The following is an 18,319-nucleotide window of genomic DNA, read 5'->3' as shown; positions in this document are numbered from 1 at the left end:
CCTGGCTGTGCCAGACTGCCTGTGTGTGACCTGTTCAGCTTCACCTGGCTTTTCCTTAGCATTATCCTGGCATAGCATCTCCCAGGGAGCAGCTGGCACAGGGCTGGCTGTGCTGTCTGCCCTGTGGAGCACAGACCTGGCCCAGGCAGGGCAGCTGCCTCTCCTCGCTCCCTGTGCTTGTTGTCACAAGGTGGGGACAAGTCCCTGCAGCCCCAAGGCAGGTGTCACGACAGGGGACAGGTGCCCCTGGTGCCTGCAAAGGTACTGCAAAGCTGGCTGCCCCATCCCTGCAGCTCCTGTGCTGCTCTCCAGGAGCTCCAGATTTGGGATGGTGCCTCACCAGTGAGGCTGGGTGAAAACAGCCCTCCTGCCTGGGGGGACAGGCTGGGGACAAGGACACCCCTGCCCCTCCATCACCAACCCCCCCCTGCAAGTGCTGAGGGCTCAGCACCCCACATCCTCCTCCCTCAGCCCCCACACAAGACCAAGAGGCTTCTTTATTTAAATAACCAAAGGTGTAATTTCTTTTTTCTTTTTCCTGGATTTTTTTTTTTTTTTTTTGTAAAGCACATAACATTCTCAGCCCAATTAAAAGTGAACAGCAGACAACTGCACACAGAGGCACTGCTCCCTCCTCCCAGGAGGAGTCAGACATGGTTCCCCTCCCCAGGAGCCCTCCCAGGGCCCTCCTGGGTTAAACCCTCTATGACAGCCCTTTATCTGCCCCTCTCACAAAGTGCTGGTTTGGTTCCCATCCTCCCACCACCCCGACCCTTCCCATCCCCTGAGTCTGTACTGTGAGGCCCCTCCAACGAAGCCCCTGGCAGCACCAAAGGCTCCTTCCACGGAGCTCCCTGTCTTTCCCAGCTGAGGCTTTCGCCCCAAAACGCCAGACAAACACAACTCCACAACGCAGGCTGCAGGAGCTGGGTGTGCTGGTTACCTGAGTAGCCCCAGGTGGCTTGTCCCAAGGTCCCCCATGCCATGAACAGCGGAGCTAAAGCTACAGGAGCCCTGGACCTGACCCAGCCTCCGAGGGCATCAACATTCCACAGCTCCCGGCCAGGGATCCAGGAGCTCTGTTGGTCCATCACCCCAAAGCACAGGGGAACCCCTTTCACCTGACTGGGAAAGGGGTTTATATCCCCCCAAAGGGGGAGCTGAAGCCTTGCAAGCCTTCCCAGCCCCGTTCCAGCTGCAGCTCGCCCACCCCGTGGCCCCGCAGGGGTTTTACAGGCCCCGGAGAGCGGCAGCTCCGCCTCGCAGATCAGCAGAGACGCGGGACAGGCACCATCTTTCGGCCAGTGCTGACCATGACAAGTGACAAAAGCAACGCCACGGAGCCCTTTGCCTCCGTAAGGGGAACAGCAGGCACCGCGACGTGACCAGGCTGAGCCGCCGCCACGGCAGGGAGCTGGCAGCAGTGACACGGTGGTGACACAAGGGCAGCTCAAGGGGACTGGCCCGTGAGTCCCACTGGTGGGTGGGAGCGCTCTGGGCTGTCCAGGGAGGACACCACACTCCCTAAGTGCTGCTGAAAAGCCAAAATCTGGATTTTTCAGCCAGTTCTCAGCCCTGTTTGAGCATCAAGGTTTGTGCTGATACAAACTGCTGCCTGGTGGTTTCCACCTGGGACATCACAGGGCCAGGCCAGCTCGAGCTGAGCCTGCAGGAACACAGGTGCAGGGACAGTCACACGAGGCAGAGCTCAGGCTCCAGGCAGGTTTTTGCTGTCACCCCGCGCCAGCTGCAAGAGCTGGGGGAAACTCACCTCTCTGGTCATTTGCATGAGCCCTTTGGTTGCACAAATTTTGATGCCTGAGAAATTCAGAGAAAGGAGACATTTCAAAGTGAGAAAATGAAGAGAAATCCACTCAAAGGGGAACCTTAGTGCTGGCTTTGACACCCTTGTGTGTGCCAGTCTGTGGTGCTCCCAAGAGTCAGAAATCACTGCAGAGGAGAAGAAGTTCCTTCGGTATTTGGCAAGAACAGACAGGTCCCTACAGCCACCACCACAGGGTGACAGCACTGGAGAAGCCTCTAGGATGAGTCCTTTGCCTCGCCTGGACGGCCTGACAGCTTGAAGAGGGTCTCCCTCATGGTGCTGAAGCATCTGTCAGTGAGGTCGGTGACATCGTCTGACGTCAGCCCTTTGGTCTCTATTGGAGGCAGAACCTCGACCTTGATTTTGCCTGGGGACAAGAGAGGAGCCTGTGAGAAGCCCACACGCCACAGGAGCTCTGTTCTCTGCCCTCTTCCCCACCCTGGACAGCCCCAGCACAGCTCTCAACCCCCTCCTCCCAGGGCTTCAGGCATCCACCCCTGGAGCAGGCAGATCCCAGCTCCAACAGCTGTGCCACCCAGAATAATCCCCCTGTGCCCCAAACTGCCATCCCAGCCAGAGTCTGCCCAGAGCAGGAGGTGGTAACCAATTTTTAATGAAAACATCCCTCAATGCATTTAATTACAGCCCTTCCTGAGTTAACCCAGCCCAGGCTCTGGTGCCAAGTGCTTTGAACTCTCTCCAAACATCTCCCAGCAGGGCTCCTCCTGTTCACCCCAGCTCTGCTTCCCTCCCACGCCCTCGGGAGCCAGATCTCCACACGGGACAACAGCAACCCTGTCTCCAAGTGACTCTTTGTTACCTGATGTAAATAGCTTCGTCTTTGGGTTATAGAAGGTGGTGAAGGAGGAATACACCACAGGGATCACTGGGACCTTGGGGAAGGGAAGAAAAAAGAGGAGTTACTGGCACTTCAGCAGCTCAGGGCAGGCCAGAGACAGGCAGCAAATACCACACAGCAGAGCTGATCCGGCCTGGCTCTCAGACACGCAGGGCACACACAGCCCCACGAAAAGGCTGGAACGACCAGCAGTCAAATGGAATCAAAACCACTCCCCAAAAACTCAAGGCACAGGGGAATTCAAGGAACCAGGGCCAAGTTCCACTCCAGCCCCAGCTCAGCACTGGCTTTTAGGGCTCCTTGACCCAAGTGAGGCTCCAAACCCCAGGTATTTTCTGTCCTGCAATCAAGCACTGCAGGCTGCCTGTTCTGACAAGCCTTGCCTGCTGTACAGGCACGTGACTGGGGCAGGCTGGCTGCTCTGCTTTCAGTTTCTAAGAAAAGGAGTCACCAGTTGTTATCAATTTCTCCTGGGGAAGCTTCAGACAGACACAGGGCCAGGAGGGCAGGCAGAGCTGTTGTTCCAGTGCTGGTAACACAGCCAGGATCTACAGCTGGTGACTCAGGGGGGTGTAGCAGAGGCGGGGACCAGCTCCATGTCATCCTTTCCTCCCAGCAGCTGCCAGGCTCTGCCTTGGCTGCATCACCCAGGCAGGAATGGGGATGGTACAGCACAGACTACACCCTGGGCTTGGCCAAAGGAACCCTGTGAGACAGCTGGCACCTCTTCCCTTCCCCAAAATCCCTGCTGTAACACCTCTCCTGGGGAAACCAGTTTCCCCTGAGGCCTCAAGTCATCCCAGTGTCTGGCACACTGCCCCAGCACTGCGCCCAGGCAAGCACCCTGCTCCTGAGACAGCTCCGGCTGGCTGAAGCTGTTTGCCTGCTCCCCCACTAACTGCTCATGGATGCTGTCATTTTGGAGAGAAAAGACATGCCAAGAGCTGCCATATGGCTGCCAGGGAGGCAGCAGCTATTTTCACACAGAGCAAGCCCAGATGTTGCTCTAAAGCACAAAGAATTAACAATCCTGAATCACCACTACACTATTGCAACCTGGGGGATTGAGGAATGAATCGACAGCTTTGGGCTTCCCCGGGAAAGAATCCACTGGGCTCCCTGCCAGGAGCGAGCTCTGGGCTGCAGCCATGCCCCCCAGGAACCTCTGGGCACAGGCAGTGCCCTGCCATGCTGCCAGGAAAGCCTGGAGAGAGGGATCAAGTGTGCCTGTCCTTCACACTCCTCCCTCCAGAGGGGACCAGGACTGAGGCAGGCAGGAGAGAGGACAGGGCAATTCTCCACTGTCTGCAGCCACTCATGCCCAGGGTCAGCTCGTGCCCAGAGGGGACGGAAAAGGCTCTTGGCTGCTGCTGGGCAGCACTTCTGGCACCACTTGTTTACCTGAGTGGGTGTTACCTGGGAACACAGCTCATCTGAGAGCAAACAAACCGCACACTGCACGACCAGCGTGCAGCGCCACTGCAAAAGCACTCAGGGTGCCCACGCAGGGGCAAAGCAGCGTTACCTGTGCCTGGATAGCGAGGTGAAATGCTCCTTTCTTGAACGGCAGCAAATCCCCAGTGCAGTTCCTCGTGCCCTCTGGGTATACCCACACCTTCACCTGCACGTGGAGAGACAAGGCTCCGCTCCAGAAATCCACTCGCAGTGGCAGGAGACACCAGCCAGCTCTGCCAAGAGCCAGCACCAGGAGTCCCCCAATCCCCCCTGTGCCACCCCACCCAGTGACACTCACGTTCTCAGCCACCATAGTCTTGGCCACCTCTGACATCACCATCTTGGCGCTGCTGGTGCTCTTCCTGTTGATGAAGATGACGCCGCCCAGGTAGATGATGAGCCCCACGCTGCCCATGTAGATCAGCTCCTTCTTGCCCACCTGGACACAGTTGTCAGGCAGGATCTCCATCAGCCCTAGTGGGACGGCAGAGGGCAAGACCCAGCGGTCACCCCCCCTGCCTGCACTCAGGGAGGACAGGGACAGGGCCACCAGGGACAGGCTGGTGCCTTGCTTCTCTCCCGGCTTCTGAGAGCAGGAGGCTTGGCCCACAGCAGAGTTAGTGGGGCAAGGGGGCTGCAGGACCCCCCAGAGGGTCATTCCCCAGCCCCAGGGCCACTGGCACACATGCTGGGCCAGCACCTCAAGGGCAGCAGTACCTGGGGTGCTGCACAGGTGTGGGATTGCTCAGAGTGACAGGAGACCCTTCCCACAACCAGCACTGATGGGGAAGCTGCACCAGGGGAACAAGCAGGACTTCCCTCAATGGTGAGCAGGAGAGATGTTCTCTTCCCTCCCACCAGCTCCTCACCCATCATGTCGAGGATGCTCTGATGGTTGGACACAATGATGGCAGGGCCCTCCACCTTGAAGTTCTCCAGTCCCTTCACCTCAAACCTCAGGCCAAAGAAATACTTGAAGGGCCTGACAAAAGCTCTGATGATTCTGCAGAAGAGAAAAGCAGTCAGGAGCAGGGCAGGGAGGGCAGGGGCTGCAATACCCAGTGGGGGTGGAAGGAGACAAGAAGATCTCTAGGACAAAGATCCTCCAGTCTTATTTGTGCTGTGGTCCACCCAGATGTCACCCCCGCAGGGTCTCACGTGCTCCAGGAGCGCTGCTCATTTGCCCTGTTCAGTGCCACGGTTCTGGGCTGCCCCAGTGCTACCAGGCTCTTCCTCCTGCACACAGCAGGGCCCCACAAGTCCTTCAAACAATTCTCCAGGAGCTGCCACTCCCCAGCACACCCAACACCCAAGGAAGGCTCTGCCAGGTCTGCTCCTTGCAGTGCTGGAAGATGCTGCTCAATGATAGAAACAAACCAGGGTGCCCAAAGAAGGAGGGGAATGAAGATAAGAAACACTTCCCTGCACAAGGCAAGGATGCAGGCAGCAAACAGGCTGCTCCCCACAAGGCTTGGCAGAGGCTGGGTGCCCCCAAGCAAACCCATGCTCAAGCTTCTGCCCTTCCCCAGTGGATCTACAGGTCTGACAGAGCTCCCAGTTCTTCCCACCTGGGAGACTCCAGCAGTTCCACTCAACCATGTCAACACTGGAGCACATTTCCATGCCCTTGACATCCCACAGGAGCAGGCACCATCTATGCCACCCCCTGACCTGGGGACTTGGGGACTCTCCAGCTAGGCCAAAGGACACAGGCAGAAGCTGCCAGAACACAGGGGCTATTTTGGGCAAGGGAGAAGCCATTTCCCAGGACAGGTGGCAGAGGAGCCTGCACGTGAACAACGCTACCAGGAACAGCCACCAGCTTGGCCCTGCTCTCCCCTAGAGCAGATTCCAGAGCTGACCTGCCCTCCAGCAAGCACCTGGATGTCCTGCCTCAGGGCCACCTTCTCCCTGGCAGACAGGGGATGGAGCTTTCCTTCCTGCAGCAGGAGATTGAGGGACAGTGCCAGCTTTGTCCCCACCAAAGGCTCCAGCTTGGGAACTGTGCAGCACCATCCCCCTGAGAAGCATCCTTGTCACTCAGGTGGGAGGTGGGCACCTGGACAGTTTCTCATCCTGGCTTGGCAGCAGCTCCTAGCATCTGCTCTCCAAAAACCTCCATAAACTCTTGAGCCACAGGACTTCACCCAGCTTGCTGCTATCCACAGCAGGGGTCACATCTCCGTGGGGTGTCCCCCTGCGCAGGCCACCAGAGCTGGCTGTGACACCGGAGTTCAGGCCAGGCCAATGCCCCGAGGTGACACTGCTATCAGTCCTCACTTGCTGCAGAGCCACACCCAGGGAGGTGCGTGGAATGCTGAGCTCCCGAGCTCCACAGCCCGCTCCAAGGTTACAGGGGTGCAGTCCAGGTGACCAGACACGGTTACAGGTGTGAAGAGGCAGGGTGACACGAACCAGTGAGGTCATGGGGGATGCCAGGCCACCAGGGTGACCTACATCACACTTCTCCTCCCTTCTGCCTGCCAACCAAAAAAGAGGTCACCGCTCTGGAAGTCACGGTGCTCAGCGGCTGCTGGGAGAGGCTGGTTACACATTACTCAAGAGCAACCATCCAGCTTCCTCCTGCCAGCCCGGGGACAGACTTTCCTTGCACAAGATGTGGCGTGAGCCGCTGAAAGAGGCAAAGGGGCAGAGCTCAGAGCAGGCAAAGAAGGATGGGGTGACCAGCAGCCCTGCTGGGCTGGCCACGTCACCCACAGGGTTAAAGGATGGATCTGAGTCCTCTCCGACCCCATAAGCAGCTTCCCAGCTGGAATCAACAACCCGAGCAGAGAGCTGTAAAACCAGTGCACTTACTGCCAGACACAAGGAGCACAAAAATGACAGGGACTTTTCAGTGCATCCCTAACAGTCTGAGTAGGAAAGCCAGCAGCCCCCAGATTCACGTGCTCTGCTGCACAGCCAGTCACAGAGGCTTGTTTAGGATACTCTGATTTTCAAGGACTGCTGAAGTCTGCTTACCAGATTGGAAGCTCTTGCAAGATGTTTTACCACAGATAAACAGTTCTATCAGACAGTCTGGGTAACCTCTTCCAAGTCACACCAGCTTGACACTGGAGCCAGCAGCACAGCAAGAACGGGGTGTTCTGCGCCAGGCAACAACACTATTATCACTGTCTGTCCACCAGCACATGCTCTGCTCCAGCCCCTTTTCCCAAGCTGGAATAAGCAGCCTGGGATGTTGGAGAAATAAGGAACTCACTGGATCACCTCAGCCACGGACCTCCCAAGGGCTGGGATACATCACCAGGATCTTCAGCCAGTGCCACTACACGGAAACAACAGGCTTAAGTTACAGGAAAAGGGCGGTTCTGGCCAAAATTCAGCCCTGGGTTTCAACATGAGGAGTTATCCAACGCAAGTTCTCGTGCCCAAATAATTCCTTGAAGTTTACATAAAATTTAGAGGGTTTATTTTTTTTGGGGGGGGGGAGGGGGGGGGGAATAAAAAGCGTCTCCATCACTGAGATCATAAATTCTCCCAGAGAATGCAGAGCTGGCTGAGCGTTGGAAAGCTGCTCCTGAGCGACCCAAGGCAACCAAAGCTGGAGAGAGCCAGGAGACAGCAGAGCAGACTGCCTGGGGCCACGGCACCAGCTGGGATGGGCAGGGCACATCCCTCAAGGCAACACATCAGTGTCCTGTGCCCGTTCCCTCTGCCCTGAGCCCTACTGAAAGCCGCACTGCAAAGCAAAGTCCAAGCTCCACCTGCTGAGATGCTGCCAACCTTTGATCCTAAAGGATGTGTTAAGGCTCTCCTTTCCCCTGCATCCATATAACACGGTCAGCACAGGTAAAAAAAGCTGCCTAGGGGAGAGCAAAAGGGAAATGAGCTGTCCTGTGCTGCCAGCAGAAGCGCCAGCTCTGCCCTTAGAATGTAGCTTGGCATGGAGAGGAGGTGCTGGATGACAGCAGCCCCTTGGCCCTGGCCACAGATGTCCTGTCAGGGGACACAGCGCCTGACAGCAGCTGCAGGAGAGCTGTGCCCTGCACACAGCCTGCCAGCCTCTGCTCCTGGGGCAGGGAACACCCCAAACACAACCACCCAATTGTCAGGATCCAAAGGGACCTCCTAGAGATCGGTTCCATCTGCCAAGGCAGGGTCACCCAGTGACACAGGCGCGTTTGGAATGTCTCCAGACAGGTAGTTCCTCAACACCCCATGGGCAGCCCGCTCCGGCGCTCCGCCACTCTCATCCAACACCGCTCTCTCTCCTGTGGCTTTCCCCCCCCCAAAAAAAAGCCAACTCCGCCACATTCCAGGCGCTTCATCCCCAAGCCACGGGCCAGGACAGCCCCCCCTGAGCCTGACCCCAGGAGCTGCGCTGCCACCGATGTGACAAAGGCTCCGGGCAGCGGCGGCGGGGGGGGTGACACCGCTGTCCGCAGCGCCCGCTCCCCGCGGTGCCCCCTCACCTCATGTTCTTAACGGTGCGGCCGCCGTTGACCAGCAGGCAGGCGACGGCCGCCAGCGCCGAGGACACCAGGCACAGCAGGCAGTAGAAGCTGATGCGCAGCGCGAAGTTGACGGTGGGGCTGAGCTCCATGAGGACGTGCAGCAGCAGCAGCACGGCAGTGCCCCATAGCAGCCAGCCCAGCTCCATGACGGCTCCACCCGGACCGGCCGCTACTGCCGCCTTCCCCCCGGGTAGCCCCGCGCTGAGCCCGCCTTATGTGGGCGGCCCGGCCCGCCCCGCCGCTCCCTCACGGGGCGGGACGGGCGGTCGGGGAACGTTCCCGGTGCCGCGGGGATTCCTCAGGCGCCCGGGCGGGCCCGGGTGGCCATGGCCAGGGGAGGCAGGACGCTGGTCCCCTCGTGGAGCCCTGTGGGGGTTTGGTCCCCTCATCGAGGGCTGTGGGAGTTTGGGACCCTCACGGAACCCTGTGTGGGGAGTTTGGGACCCTCATGGAGCCCTGTGTATGGTTTGGGACCCTCATGGAGCCCTGTGGAAGTCTGGGACCCTCATGGAGCCCTGTGTGGGGGGTTTGGTTTCCTCATGGAGCCCTGTGTGGGGTTTGGGACCCTCATGGAGCCCTGTGGAAGTTTGGGACCCTCATGGAACCGTATGGAGTTTTGGTTCCCGCGTGGAGCCCTGTGGGTGCCACGTGGGGAATTTTCACTGCCTGTGTGGTGCCGTGGAAAGGCTTTGGGGTCCTCCATGCTGTGAGGAAGTTTGTGTCCCTCAGGGAGAGATCTGGGGACCCTCACAGACCCTCGCCCACCTTCTCTGCTGGTGCTTAATGCTGGTTTTCCAGCGGCACAAACGTGCTGAGCAGGATGGAGCTTTCCCTGCTGGCACTGGCGTTAGGATAGAATCAGGCCCTGAAGCTCTGTGGGTTCAAAGGCTGACGAAAGCATCTGCTGGAACCAACACAAACCATTCATTGACCTCGGCTGGTTTTGCGACACTTTCTTATAGCGAAACCAAAGTCCTGCGAGTCTCCGTGGAGACTCCACTGGAGTAAGATGGGACCCTGTGGTTCTGAGCATCCCCTTGGCATCCACAGCTCTGCAGCTCCTGGAAAAATCAAGACATGTTAGCTCTGTTAAAATACCCATTGTTCCCTCAGCTGTCCTTGGATTCACCAACAGAGGTTGCGTGCTGTTCCCAAACGACTGTCACCAGAAAAGGGAGGGCTCCCTGCACTATTCCCTGCCCCACAGCAGCTTTAGGGCTGGGAGCAGGAGACAAGCTCCTTCTCTACGGAGAGCTCCCGGTCGGCGCTCCCTACAGCTGCCAGGCAATGACATCTCAGAGCTGGTCTCATGATTGCAGCTAATGCCACAAAGAGCCCTTATTGTATTAGCATCTCCACACAGCATTAGATTAATCCCCGCTGCCTGTGCCGTGTGGGCTGTTCAGGGAGCCTGGCTCCAGCGCCGTGCCAGCCAACATATGCCTGGGAAGTCACCGAGACCTTTGCAGCCGAGCAGACGCTGGGCCCGGAGCGATTCTGTGTTATCCTCATGACTTTTCGCTTTTGTCGACACGGAAGGAACATCCCTGGTGATCTGTCACCGGGGCAAATCCGCCGAGCTCATAAACTCTGGCTGATGTCGGGAATCTGAAATGTAAATTCCGGCAGGGCCGCGGTGCCGGCGGCGAGCGGAGTGAACGGATCCGGCATGGCGGGGTTGGTGCAATGCTCCACGTGTGGGCTCCTGGAGGAGCTTGGCTGCCGTCCCCTTCTCCCCACGCTCTCCAGCGCGTTATCTGGAGTAATGCAAATGAAACATTTAATATTAGTCTGCAGCTCAAGGAAGGGGAGCGCTTTCTGATGCCAGATTAGAAGCCAGACATGGGCCTGCCTGCGAGCAAGCAGAGCTGTCACGCTGAGTTATTTCATAAGGCAGGCAGTGGTGCTGCCAGATGACGACAGCCTGTGCGTTAACATTTTCATAACAAACTGCCTGATGGAAAAGGCTTGAGAGCCTCTGCCCGCTGTGCAACACGAGGATCAACCTCATCACCCTGAAACATGGCCATTTTGGGGCAGAGGCAAAGGTGACCCCATCCCTGTCCTCCCAAGCGTCGGCAGCCAGGATGAAGCAGGTCCAAATTCCCCAAAAACTCTGGTTTGCTAGATTGTGCTGTGTGTTTCGCATATTTAAACTACTGACTGGATTATTTAAACATGGTGGAAGGGTGCCCTGCAGGTAGTGTAGCTGAGCAGGGCCCAGAATCCCTGGCAGGAGCAAGAACCCATCAAGTGCCAAGCAGAAGGGTCCACGGAGCATTGCTGCTGGTGGGATTTCTGTGCCTGGGTCCATGAAGAGCCATGCAGCCCAAAGCGTTACCCTTGCCTTAGAATATTCTGGCTGTGTTCTTTTATCTTTTATTTGCCTAAATTTATTGCTTCCCTTGGCAACAACACGTGACCTCCCTGTGGATGACTAGCTTCTGACTGGAAAAGAAACAGAGCCAGGGAGAATATCTCCCACATATGGAGAAGGGAAGAGAGGGAAAATACTCGGAGGGGTAGGAAGGAAAGAGAAATGTGTCCATCTCCTGGCTGAGCAGGTTGTAGAGCAGCAGGAGGATCAGGGCTGGGTGGGTGGGTGCTCGGCAGGACCCTCTGGAGATGCCGGCTGTGCTGAAGGAAGGCTGCATTTGTGGAAAATCTCCCTCATGCTGCCTCACCCTGCCTCTGCCCTTGGCTTCCCACGGCGCCTCTGGCAGCTCATCGGCCTGCTTCCCTTTGCCTCCTGCCAAGGGCCGTGTGTTGAAAGCAGCAGCTGGGTTTGGTGACATTAAAGTGGGGGGGGGGAGGAGGAAGCAGCCAGCCAAACATCCTCGTTCCTGGCCTTTTCGTGGCATGTGTGTGTGAGGCTGGGAGCCCTCACAGGAAGGGCTGAGAGCATGGAGCCGTGGGCTGTACAAACTCCTCAGCACCAACCCCTCGTGCTGGGTGCTGCACAGCAGCCTCCATTGTCAGGGGCTTGGGGACACTGAGGTGGTCCACACATCTGCTATAACTCCTTCCAGACCTCTGTAAGTCCGTCCATCCATCCATCCATCCATCCATCCATCCATCCATCCATCTCCACTGATCTATCCCCTGCCCTCTACACCTGTCTGAATTATCGCTGGCTCTGGGAGATGTGTCAGAGCGTGGTGTCACTGTGTGTCACCTCTGTGTAGCTCAGGGTACACAGGGCAGCCCAGCATCACAGCACTGACGTGTCTGCCCTGTGTAACTCTCCCACACGGGCAGGGCTGCAGGCTGGGAACCTGGACCTTGTTTGCACCCATAAGCAAGGCTGCCCCAAGGGCTGACATCACTGGCTGGCATCAATTTTCCTGGAAGTGTCATCCTGGCAAAGACAGGATGAAGAGGTTTGCCCTGGTCGGGTACACCACAGTCTGCTTGGTGAGGATGGTGCTAACAGCAGCTTGTGCAAAGGATGTGGGTGAATCTCATTTCCCTGTCGCCTGGGACAGGGAAATGGGCACATGGGAGGTGAAAGGTGAAATTTTCCTGCTGCTCCTTGTGTGGGCAGCAAGGGAAGCTCAGGATGAGCCCACAGTGGCAGGGGCAGAGCATCAGCCTGACCCTCAGCCTCCACACTGGCTCCATGGCCACGCTCCCTGTGGTTGCCGGGCTCCTCGGTAATCACACGTCAGCGCTCTGGTGACAACAGAGTAAACACTTGGGGAGGGACCGGCTGGTGACTCAGCGTGGTTTCAGCGTGAGCGCTGCAGCTCCCCGCTCGCAACAGAGCTTTGCACAAGAACCAGAAGCATGAGATTGCTAAACTGCCCCAGCTTCGGCAGGCACAGCCTCCACTGGCCACTGGAAAGGCAAAGAGCCCAAGGGACTTTGGCTCTGGGAAGAGGCAATTAACAGAGAAACGTGTTTTAAAAGGCTGTTAAATAATCTGAACCTTCCTTCCTGTAACCTTTACTCACCTTCAACTCTATTGAAAAAGTAAGACATCATCTGCAGGGCGGTTCAGGCCAGCCAGGTGTGGATTTAAATCCACGCAGGACACAAGGCAGGATGCTGATCCACAGAGCAATGCCACAGCAGCACCCCACAAAGTGCCAGGGCTACCAGTGAGGCTGAGGATTGGTGTCTGCAGAGCCAGCGCACATCAGGCAGGGATTGCAGCTGGGGTTAACACACCACCAAGCCCCCCAGCACTTGCTCTTTTTTTTTTTTTTCACTCCTGGCAGACTTTGCCAAAAACACGAGGTAGCAAAAGCACGAGACTTCCAGATCTTAGTGTTGCATTTACGTTTGTAACCACAGGCTGGAAATCCCCCTGCACCTCATGGTCTGTGCACCATGCTCAGAAATGAGTGTGCCCAGTACAGGACATCTTGTCTGGCTGCAGCTCTCGAGCTCTTTCAGGCACAAGGATGTAAAACAGGAATCACATTTTTTTTTCCAAGTTGCAATACGATTAGGCTTTCTCCCAAATGTCATGCGTAAATAAAGGAAATCAAATTGTCTCTGATAGATTTTGTGTTGGTGGAAGGGGCTGGGTGGCTGGAGACTGATGGACTGAGCAGGGAAGGCAGAGCTGTGAGCCAAGGGCTTCTCTTGGTAGACAGCCTGGGACTGGAGAGGGGTTTGTTGCATGTCCCACATTCCCATAGAGTCCACCTGGTCTGGACTCCCATAATGAATCCCACTGGATTAATCTGGATTCAGCCGGTGGTGCTGAGCTCTGGGTGTGTCTCCAGGGTTGGACTGCCAGGTGTTTATGGGCTGTGTGTGCCCCACCAGTGCAACCTGAACCAGCAATCCTCTCCTGCAGCCCTTGATCCCTGTGCTGGGGATGTATGGCTGTAATTACAGGAACTGGGAAGATCCTGTTTCCCTGGGGATCTGCAGTACTGACCACTGCAAATTGGGACACTGGGGCTCTGGGAGTCGAGGCAAGGTGTGCCCAGAAAGGGACACTGATTTCCACTAGGATCTCCATCCCTGCCTCCTGAAGGACATTTTCCTTCCTCTGAAGTATCCCGCGGCACGTTCTGTGTGCTGCCCTGCTCTCTCCCCAGGCTGAGTGTGGCATTCCCGGGTTGCCAGACTTGCCAGCACTGTGCCACAGGGTGTGCCAGCTCTGTGGCACACAGCAGGACAAAAGGGCCTTTGGGCTAAGTCCAGGTGTAGAATTCAACATCATTTCTGTGTCACAGGGCTGCTCCTGGAGCTGAGCTCAGCCATGGGCAGCTGCAGCACCGCCCCAGCCCCACATCACCCCAAATGCCGCTGGTTGCTCTGCTGGTGCCAGAACCACCACCTTTAAAGATGATCCCATCCTCCTGCTCCTGAGCTGGGCTCCTGCCCCCTTCTCTGCCTCTCCAAGGGAAAATGGGCTCCAGCACCTGCACACACACTTGTTGGTGCTGAGCACAGGAGCTCCTGGAGGAGAAAAAGGCGTGTGCCACCATGGAGCAGTGGAAATGTACTGACACCGTTGGGCAGGGCGGGAGGGAGCGGAGCAGCCCGCGGTGCTTTCAGCACAAAGACCGTTTTTCTTGTGAACAACTCCGGTCTTGCCACAGGAATGAATTTGGGCTGGGGCTGAGCTCACACAGGGCTGGATCCTGGAACAGGCTGCAGGGATTGGCTGCACCACGGCCAGGCAGCAGCTTTGCTTAGTAGAAGCACAACGTGAAACCAGCACCCAGGTCTTTGGGCATGTGAAATCAGTACCCGTCTCTTCCTGAGGCACCTGTGTGGGAACAGAGGGTCTGGGCAACTGCTGGGTAGGGTGCCAAGGTAGCTGGAATTGGATGCCACAAACTGCCCAGGTGCTGTCCTCTCATTGCACAGCCCTGCTGGAGCTGCCAGTGTGTTGCAACTGGCTCAGGATCTCCTCCAAGTGCCAGAGTCCAGGTGAATTCTTTTCCTGGCACGCCTCCCTGGAAATAAACCACGCACACCTCAACGGGCTAAAATCCACACGGGGAATACGTCTGCGTGAAACAAACAGTTGCTCTTTCTCTGTTTCCTCTGTTATTGATTAATGCTTCTTAATGACTCCAACCTCAAAAAATCTTGTAGTTGCCGCCTGTCACAGAAGATCAATGGAGCAGCATTAGCAGGAGATAGAGGCAAACTGTCCCGGGTGAGCTCTCTGCTGAGGCCAATCTGGAAGCAGCACAATCAATAGTTCAGCATGACCTCTCCCTCTTGCTTGCTTTTTTTCTCTTTGAGCTGGTTGGGCAATAAAGTCTGCTCCGAGCTTTCACCAGGACTAGATTATAACTATCCAAATTGATCTGATATGTAGAGGATAAAAGGGCCTCTTAAGCCAGCTGTCTGCACTGGCAAAACTCAAGTGGCTGAGCAGACAGGGTCAGACCCTCATTAATTCCTGGATGCTTGGGACCCTGCTCATGCCATGCATGAAAGCTGGACCACAGTGCTGGAGGGAGTCAATTAGTCATGACAAATCCAATCTGACTTCTCCCCAGAGCTTTCCCAGTCAGCTGCCTGTGCTGCTGGTGCCTTTTCACGAGTGCATCGTCATTGAAACCACCATGCCCTGCCCCTCCCGCGCTCTTTTTGTGATAACTCCTTGTTTCTCTTTATTTCCCTTTCTCCGAGGAGAAACTGTGCTGAGGAGGGAGAGCCCTTTGTTGATTCACATCCTGGGAGATGCTGCAGTGAGCAGATGTGTCCCAGGTGAAGCGTGAGGCCCCTGGGCAGAGGGGGGGGGGAGGGGGGGTTGTCTCTTTTGCTCACACAGCCACTGCCTTCTTGAAAACCTTCTGCACACCAACCCTCCAAACTGTACCCTCTCTCCTCACTGAAGCTGATGAACAGGGAGATGAAGGCTGACTTAAAAGCTGTGTCCAGAGCTGCTCATCCCACCTGTGCTTCTCTGTCTCTTCTGAGGCCAGCTGGGCCCTCTGCCTGCTCCAAGGGATGTCTCCCTGGCCAGGCCTGACTTGGGGAGCCAAATGCCCAGGGTGAAAGCTGTACCCTGGCTCTCATGTGGAGGGGCTGGGGACTGGCAGGGGCTGTCTGTGGGCACCGGTGAGGGAGGAATCCCCGGAGCTGTGTCTCCCAGAGCAAGACCTGATGATGAATAACTCCATAATCTAAGCCAGTGCAGGGATCTGCTTGCTCAGCCCCCTTCTCCGAGCTCCTTTGCAAGCTCCCTTTCCTCCTTGGCTGGGAAGCGCCCACGGTTGGCACATGATGGAAATCCCAATGAGAGAAGCTCCCCTTCCAGAGCCAGCACCGCAGGGCTCCCAGCCACAGCCACCACCCTGTGCCTTTAACCCCAGCACTGCCTGCAGAGCCCTTGAGCTTCCACCTCATAGTTCAGGGACATCCCTGGTGGGTCCTGAACTCAAGGGGATGGTGGTGAATGAAGGGTGAGACCCCCAAACAGTTCCCAGCAAGCCAGGAGCTCTGTGGGGGCTGCAATCCTGGCTCAAAACATCCAACGAGCCCCAGCACCGCCATTCAACCCCCCCTTAACTTCGTAGTGCTTAATTACAAGTAGCAGGGATTTGGAGAGGAAGCGGAGGGGGCGAGCACAGGACAGATTGGAGGGAAGATTGTGCTGGGGGTGGCAGGGCTGTCAAGCCAGAAACACAAGAGCTGATTAGCATTTCTAATTATAACCGCTGCGCTCAGCCCGGCAGGACCCGGCAGGCAGCAGAGGCAGCTGACGGGCTGTGCAGAGCCAGCTGTGGATGCCACGCAGGAAGCGCGGGCGATCAGCCTCAAATCCTTCAAAGATGCACAGAAAAGAGCATTAAAGCCCGGATCCATCATCTCCGGAGCTGCGGCGCTGCCTGGGAATGCCGGGTGCCATCGCAGCCTGCCCGGGGCAGAAATCCCTCTGGTTTGTGGCCATGGGGCTGATCCTGATGGCAGAGGAGAGGGGGGTGAGCGTGTTCGGGGTCCTGCACCCCGCTGCCGAGCAGCAGCTCTGGGCACTGCGGGTGATGTCTGGGCATTGGGATGTCCCAGCTGTCACCCAACTCTGGCATCCCACCCAGAGGAAGGTGGGCGGCACAGCGTGCTCTGGAGGGATGGATGGCTGGGGGTCGCTGCTCACGAGTCGGGGCTGCTCTGCACTGCTGTTAGCTCTGGCTGGAGATCGTTTACTCCTTATCATTTAGTCAGGTAAATATGACGGGCCAGCAAATGACCGCTCCAAGGCTGGGGCTGCCCTGCGAGCTCCCATGTCCCGAGGGCACGGTGCTCTTGGGGACGTGCCCGCAGAGCCACCGCCTGGCAGGGAAGTGATCAGAGGCCAGCTTGCGGCACGCTGCGGGCTTAGCTGGGATTAACAGGGCTTTGACCAGGAGAAACTGAAGCGACTTAATCAAGGCAGCGAGTGAAAGAATTCCCAGGGAGGAGATGAGCATTGGCTGATCCCGGCATCTTCTGGATGCTGACAGCGCCTGCGGGACCATTTTCCTCACCTTCGAGCTGCACAGCTCTGGGTGCCTGCCTGATGCTGGAGGCCATCCTGGCAGTGCCAGGGGGATTTTGGGGAGGAGAGAGATCCCTTGCACGGCAGTTCACCCCTGGTGCCAGGTGCCTGGGATAGAAACCGGAGATGGGCACCGTGGGGAGAGATCTCCCTTCCCTTTGCGTTGAGTATGAGGTATCATCACACCTGCGGAATTTTTATTACTCTTTTGATTGGATTAATTAATCATTCAGTGATAACTGCTCATTAGGCATTCTAACAATCAATACTAATCACTTAATTACTTGGCATGTTACAGCTTGGGAAGGTCTGCTCATTCCTAATTAGATTCGCCGGACAATCCGCCCCTGAATTTTGCAGAGCCCTGCAGCAGAATTCTGTGGATTTCAAGCCACCCTCAGCCCTGGCCCAGGTGTGTCATTTCCAGTCTCCATCGAGGATTCTTCCCCCACTCTTGGCCTCCAAAATCAGGGCTCAAGTCCCAAGGAGCTGCAGGAGCAGGGTGAGCAGGGAGCATGGAATGCATCCAGCAATGCACCTTCCTGTCCCTGCTGTTTCCCAAATTACCAACCCCACCGTCAAAAATAAATCTCAGAGGCTCTTCTTTTTTCCTGTCTTAATTAACACTAAAAATAAGAACCTGCTGGAGAACCATCCTGGCTTCAGAGGGATGGTAAAACCTGCCTGGATGGAGGCTGTGGGTGACGTTCATCGTCCCTGTCACCGCAGCAGCGCCGTGGGCAATGTCAGCCCAGCCCACACAGAGGTCAGGGCACAGCGCTGGAGCAGCAGGGACCTCCGCGGGGTTAAAAGCATCAGCAAACACGCTGCAGGATTTGGGAGGTTTCAGTCACTTTTGTGTGATGCTCCTTATTCATCACCACTATTTGGATTAATCCAGCAAAGGCTTTTGCTCATTAGGCCCTGATTACTCGGTGCTTGGCACTCACACTGAGCGGGGATCTGGGCTCCAAGCGACCAGCTTGTTTTCAAAGGTCACTTTGAGCCAAATTCAAAAGGAAGGAGCAACCTGAACCACGAAAAGGGGGCAAATGGATAATCTGAAGATTTGCTGATAGCAGGCGAGGAATTATCTTAACAATGACCTCGTGACTGAGTCTCCCAGACCATTTCCCATCACATTATTTGCTCTCAGTCCTGCTTGCTCTAACTTGCCTGTGCACACCGGATCCCCCTGGACGGGGCTGTCCCTGGCCTGTCGGACACAAAGCAGCCCCTGTCTT

The 18,319-nt window shown here is 56.7% G+C and overlaps 1 protein-coding gene across 1 annotated transcript; it reads right to left on the bottom strand.

The window, feature by feature from the left end:
* Nucleotides 1–9: 9 nt before the first annotated feature.
* AGPAT2 (1-acylglycerol-3-phosphate O-acyltransferase 2) lies at nt 10–8,792 on the bottom strand. Its single transcript, XM_066201485.1, has 6 exons — nt 8,576–8,792; nt 5,009–5,142; nt 4,438–4,613; nt 4,210–4,305; nt 2,646–2,718; nt 10–2,192 (listed from the first exon to the last, which is right to left on the bottom strand). Exons 1-6 carry the CDS (start codon nt 8,761–8,763, stop codon nt 2,041–2,043), a joined length of 819 nt encoding a protein of 272 aa, XP_066057582.1. The 5' UTR covers nt 8,764–8,792; the 3' UTR covers nt 10–2,040.
* Nucleotides 8,793–18,319: the final 9,527 nt, after the last annotated feature.

The sequence above is a fragment of the Chamaea fasciata genome, unplaced genomic scaffold (assembly GCF_029207755.1).
Source record: "Chamaea fasciata isolate MVZ Bird 193981 ecotype frontalis unplaced genomic scaffold, bChaFas1.0.hap1 SCAF_20, whole genome shotgun sequence".
Classification (NCBI taxonomy): domain Eukaryota; kingdom Metazoa; phylum Chordata; class Aves; order Passeriformes; family Sylviidae; genus Chamaea; species Chamaea fasciata.
The sequence above is the reverse complement of the archived record's forward strand: the minus strand, read 5'-3'. Positions and strand labels throughout refer to the sequence as shown.

Coding starts and splice junctions, on each gene's coding strand:
- AGPAT2 (XM_066201485.1), bottom strand. CDS start 8,763: ATGGAGCTGGGCTGGCTGCTATGGGGCACTGCCGTGCTGCTGCTGCTG. Junction 5,143..8,575: donor CGCACCGTTAAGAACATGAG/GTGAGGGGGCAC, acceptor TCTCTTCTGCAG/AATCATCAGAGCTTTTGTCA. Junction 4,614..5,008: donor GAGCATCCTCGACATGATGG/GTGAGGAGCTGG, acceptor CCGTCCCACTAG/GGCTGATGGAGATCCTGCCT.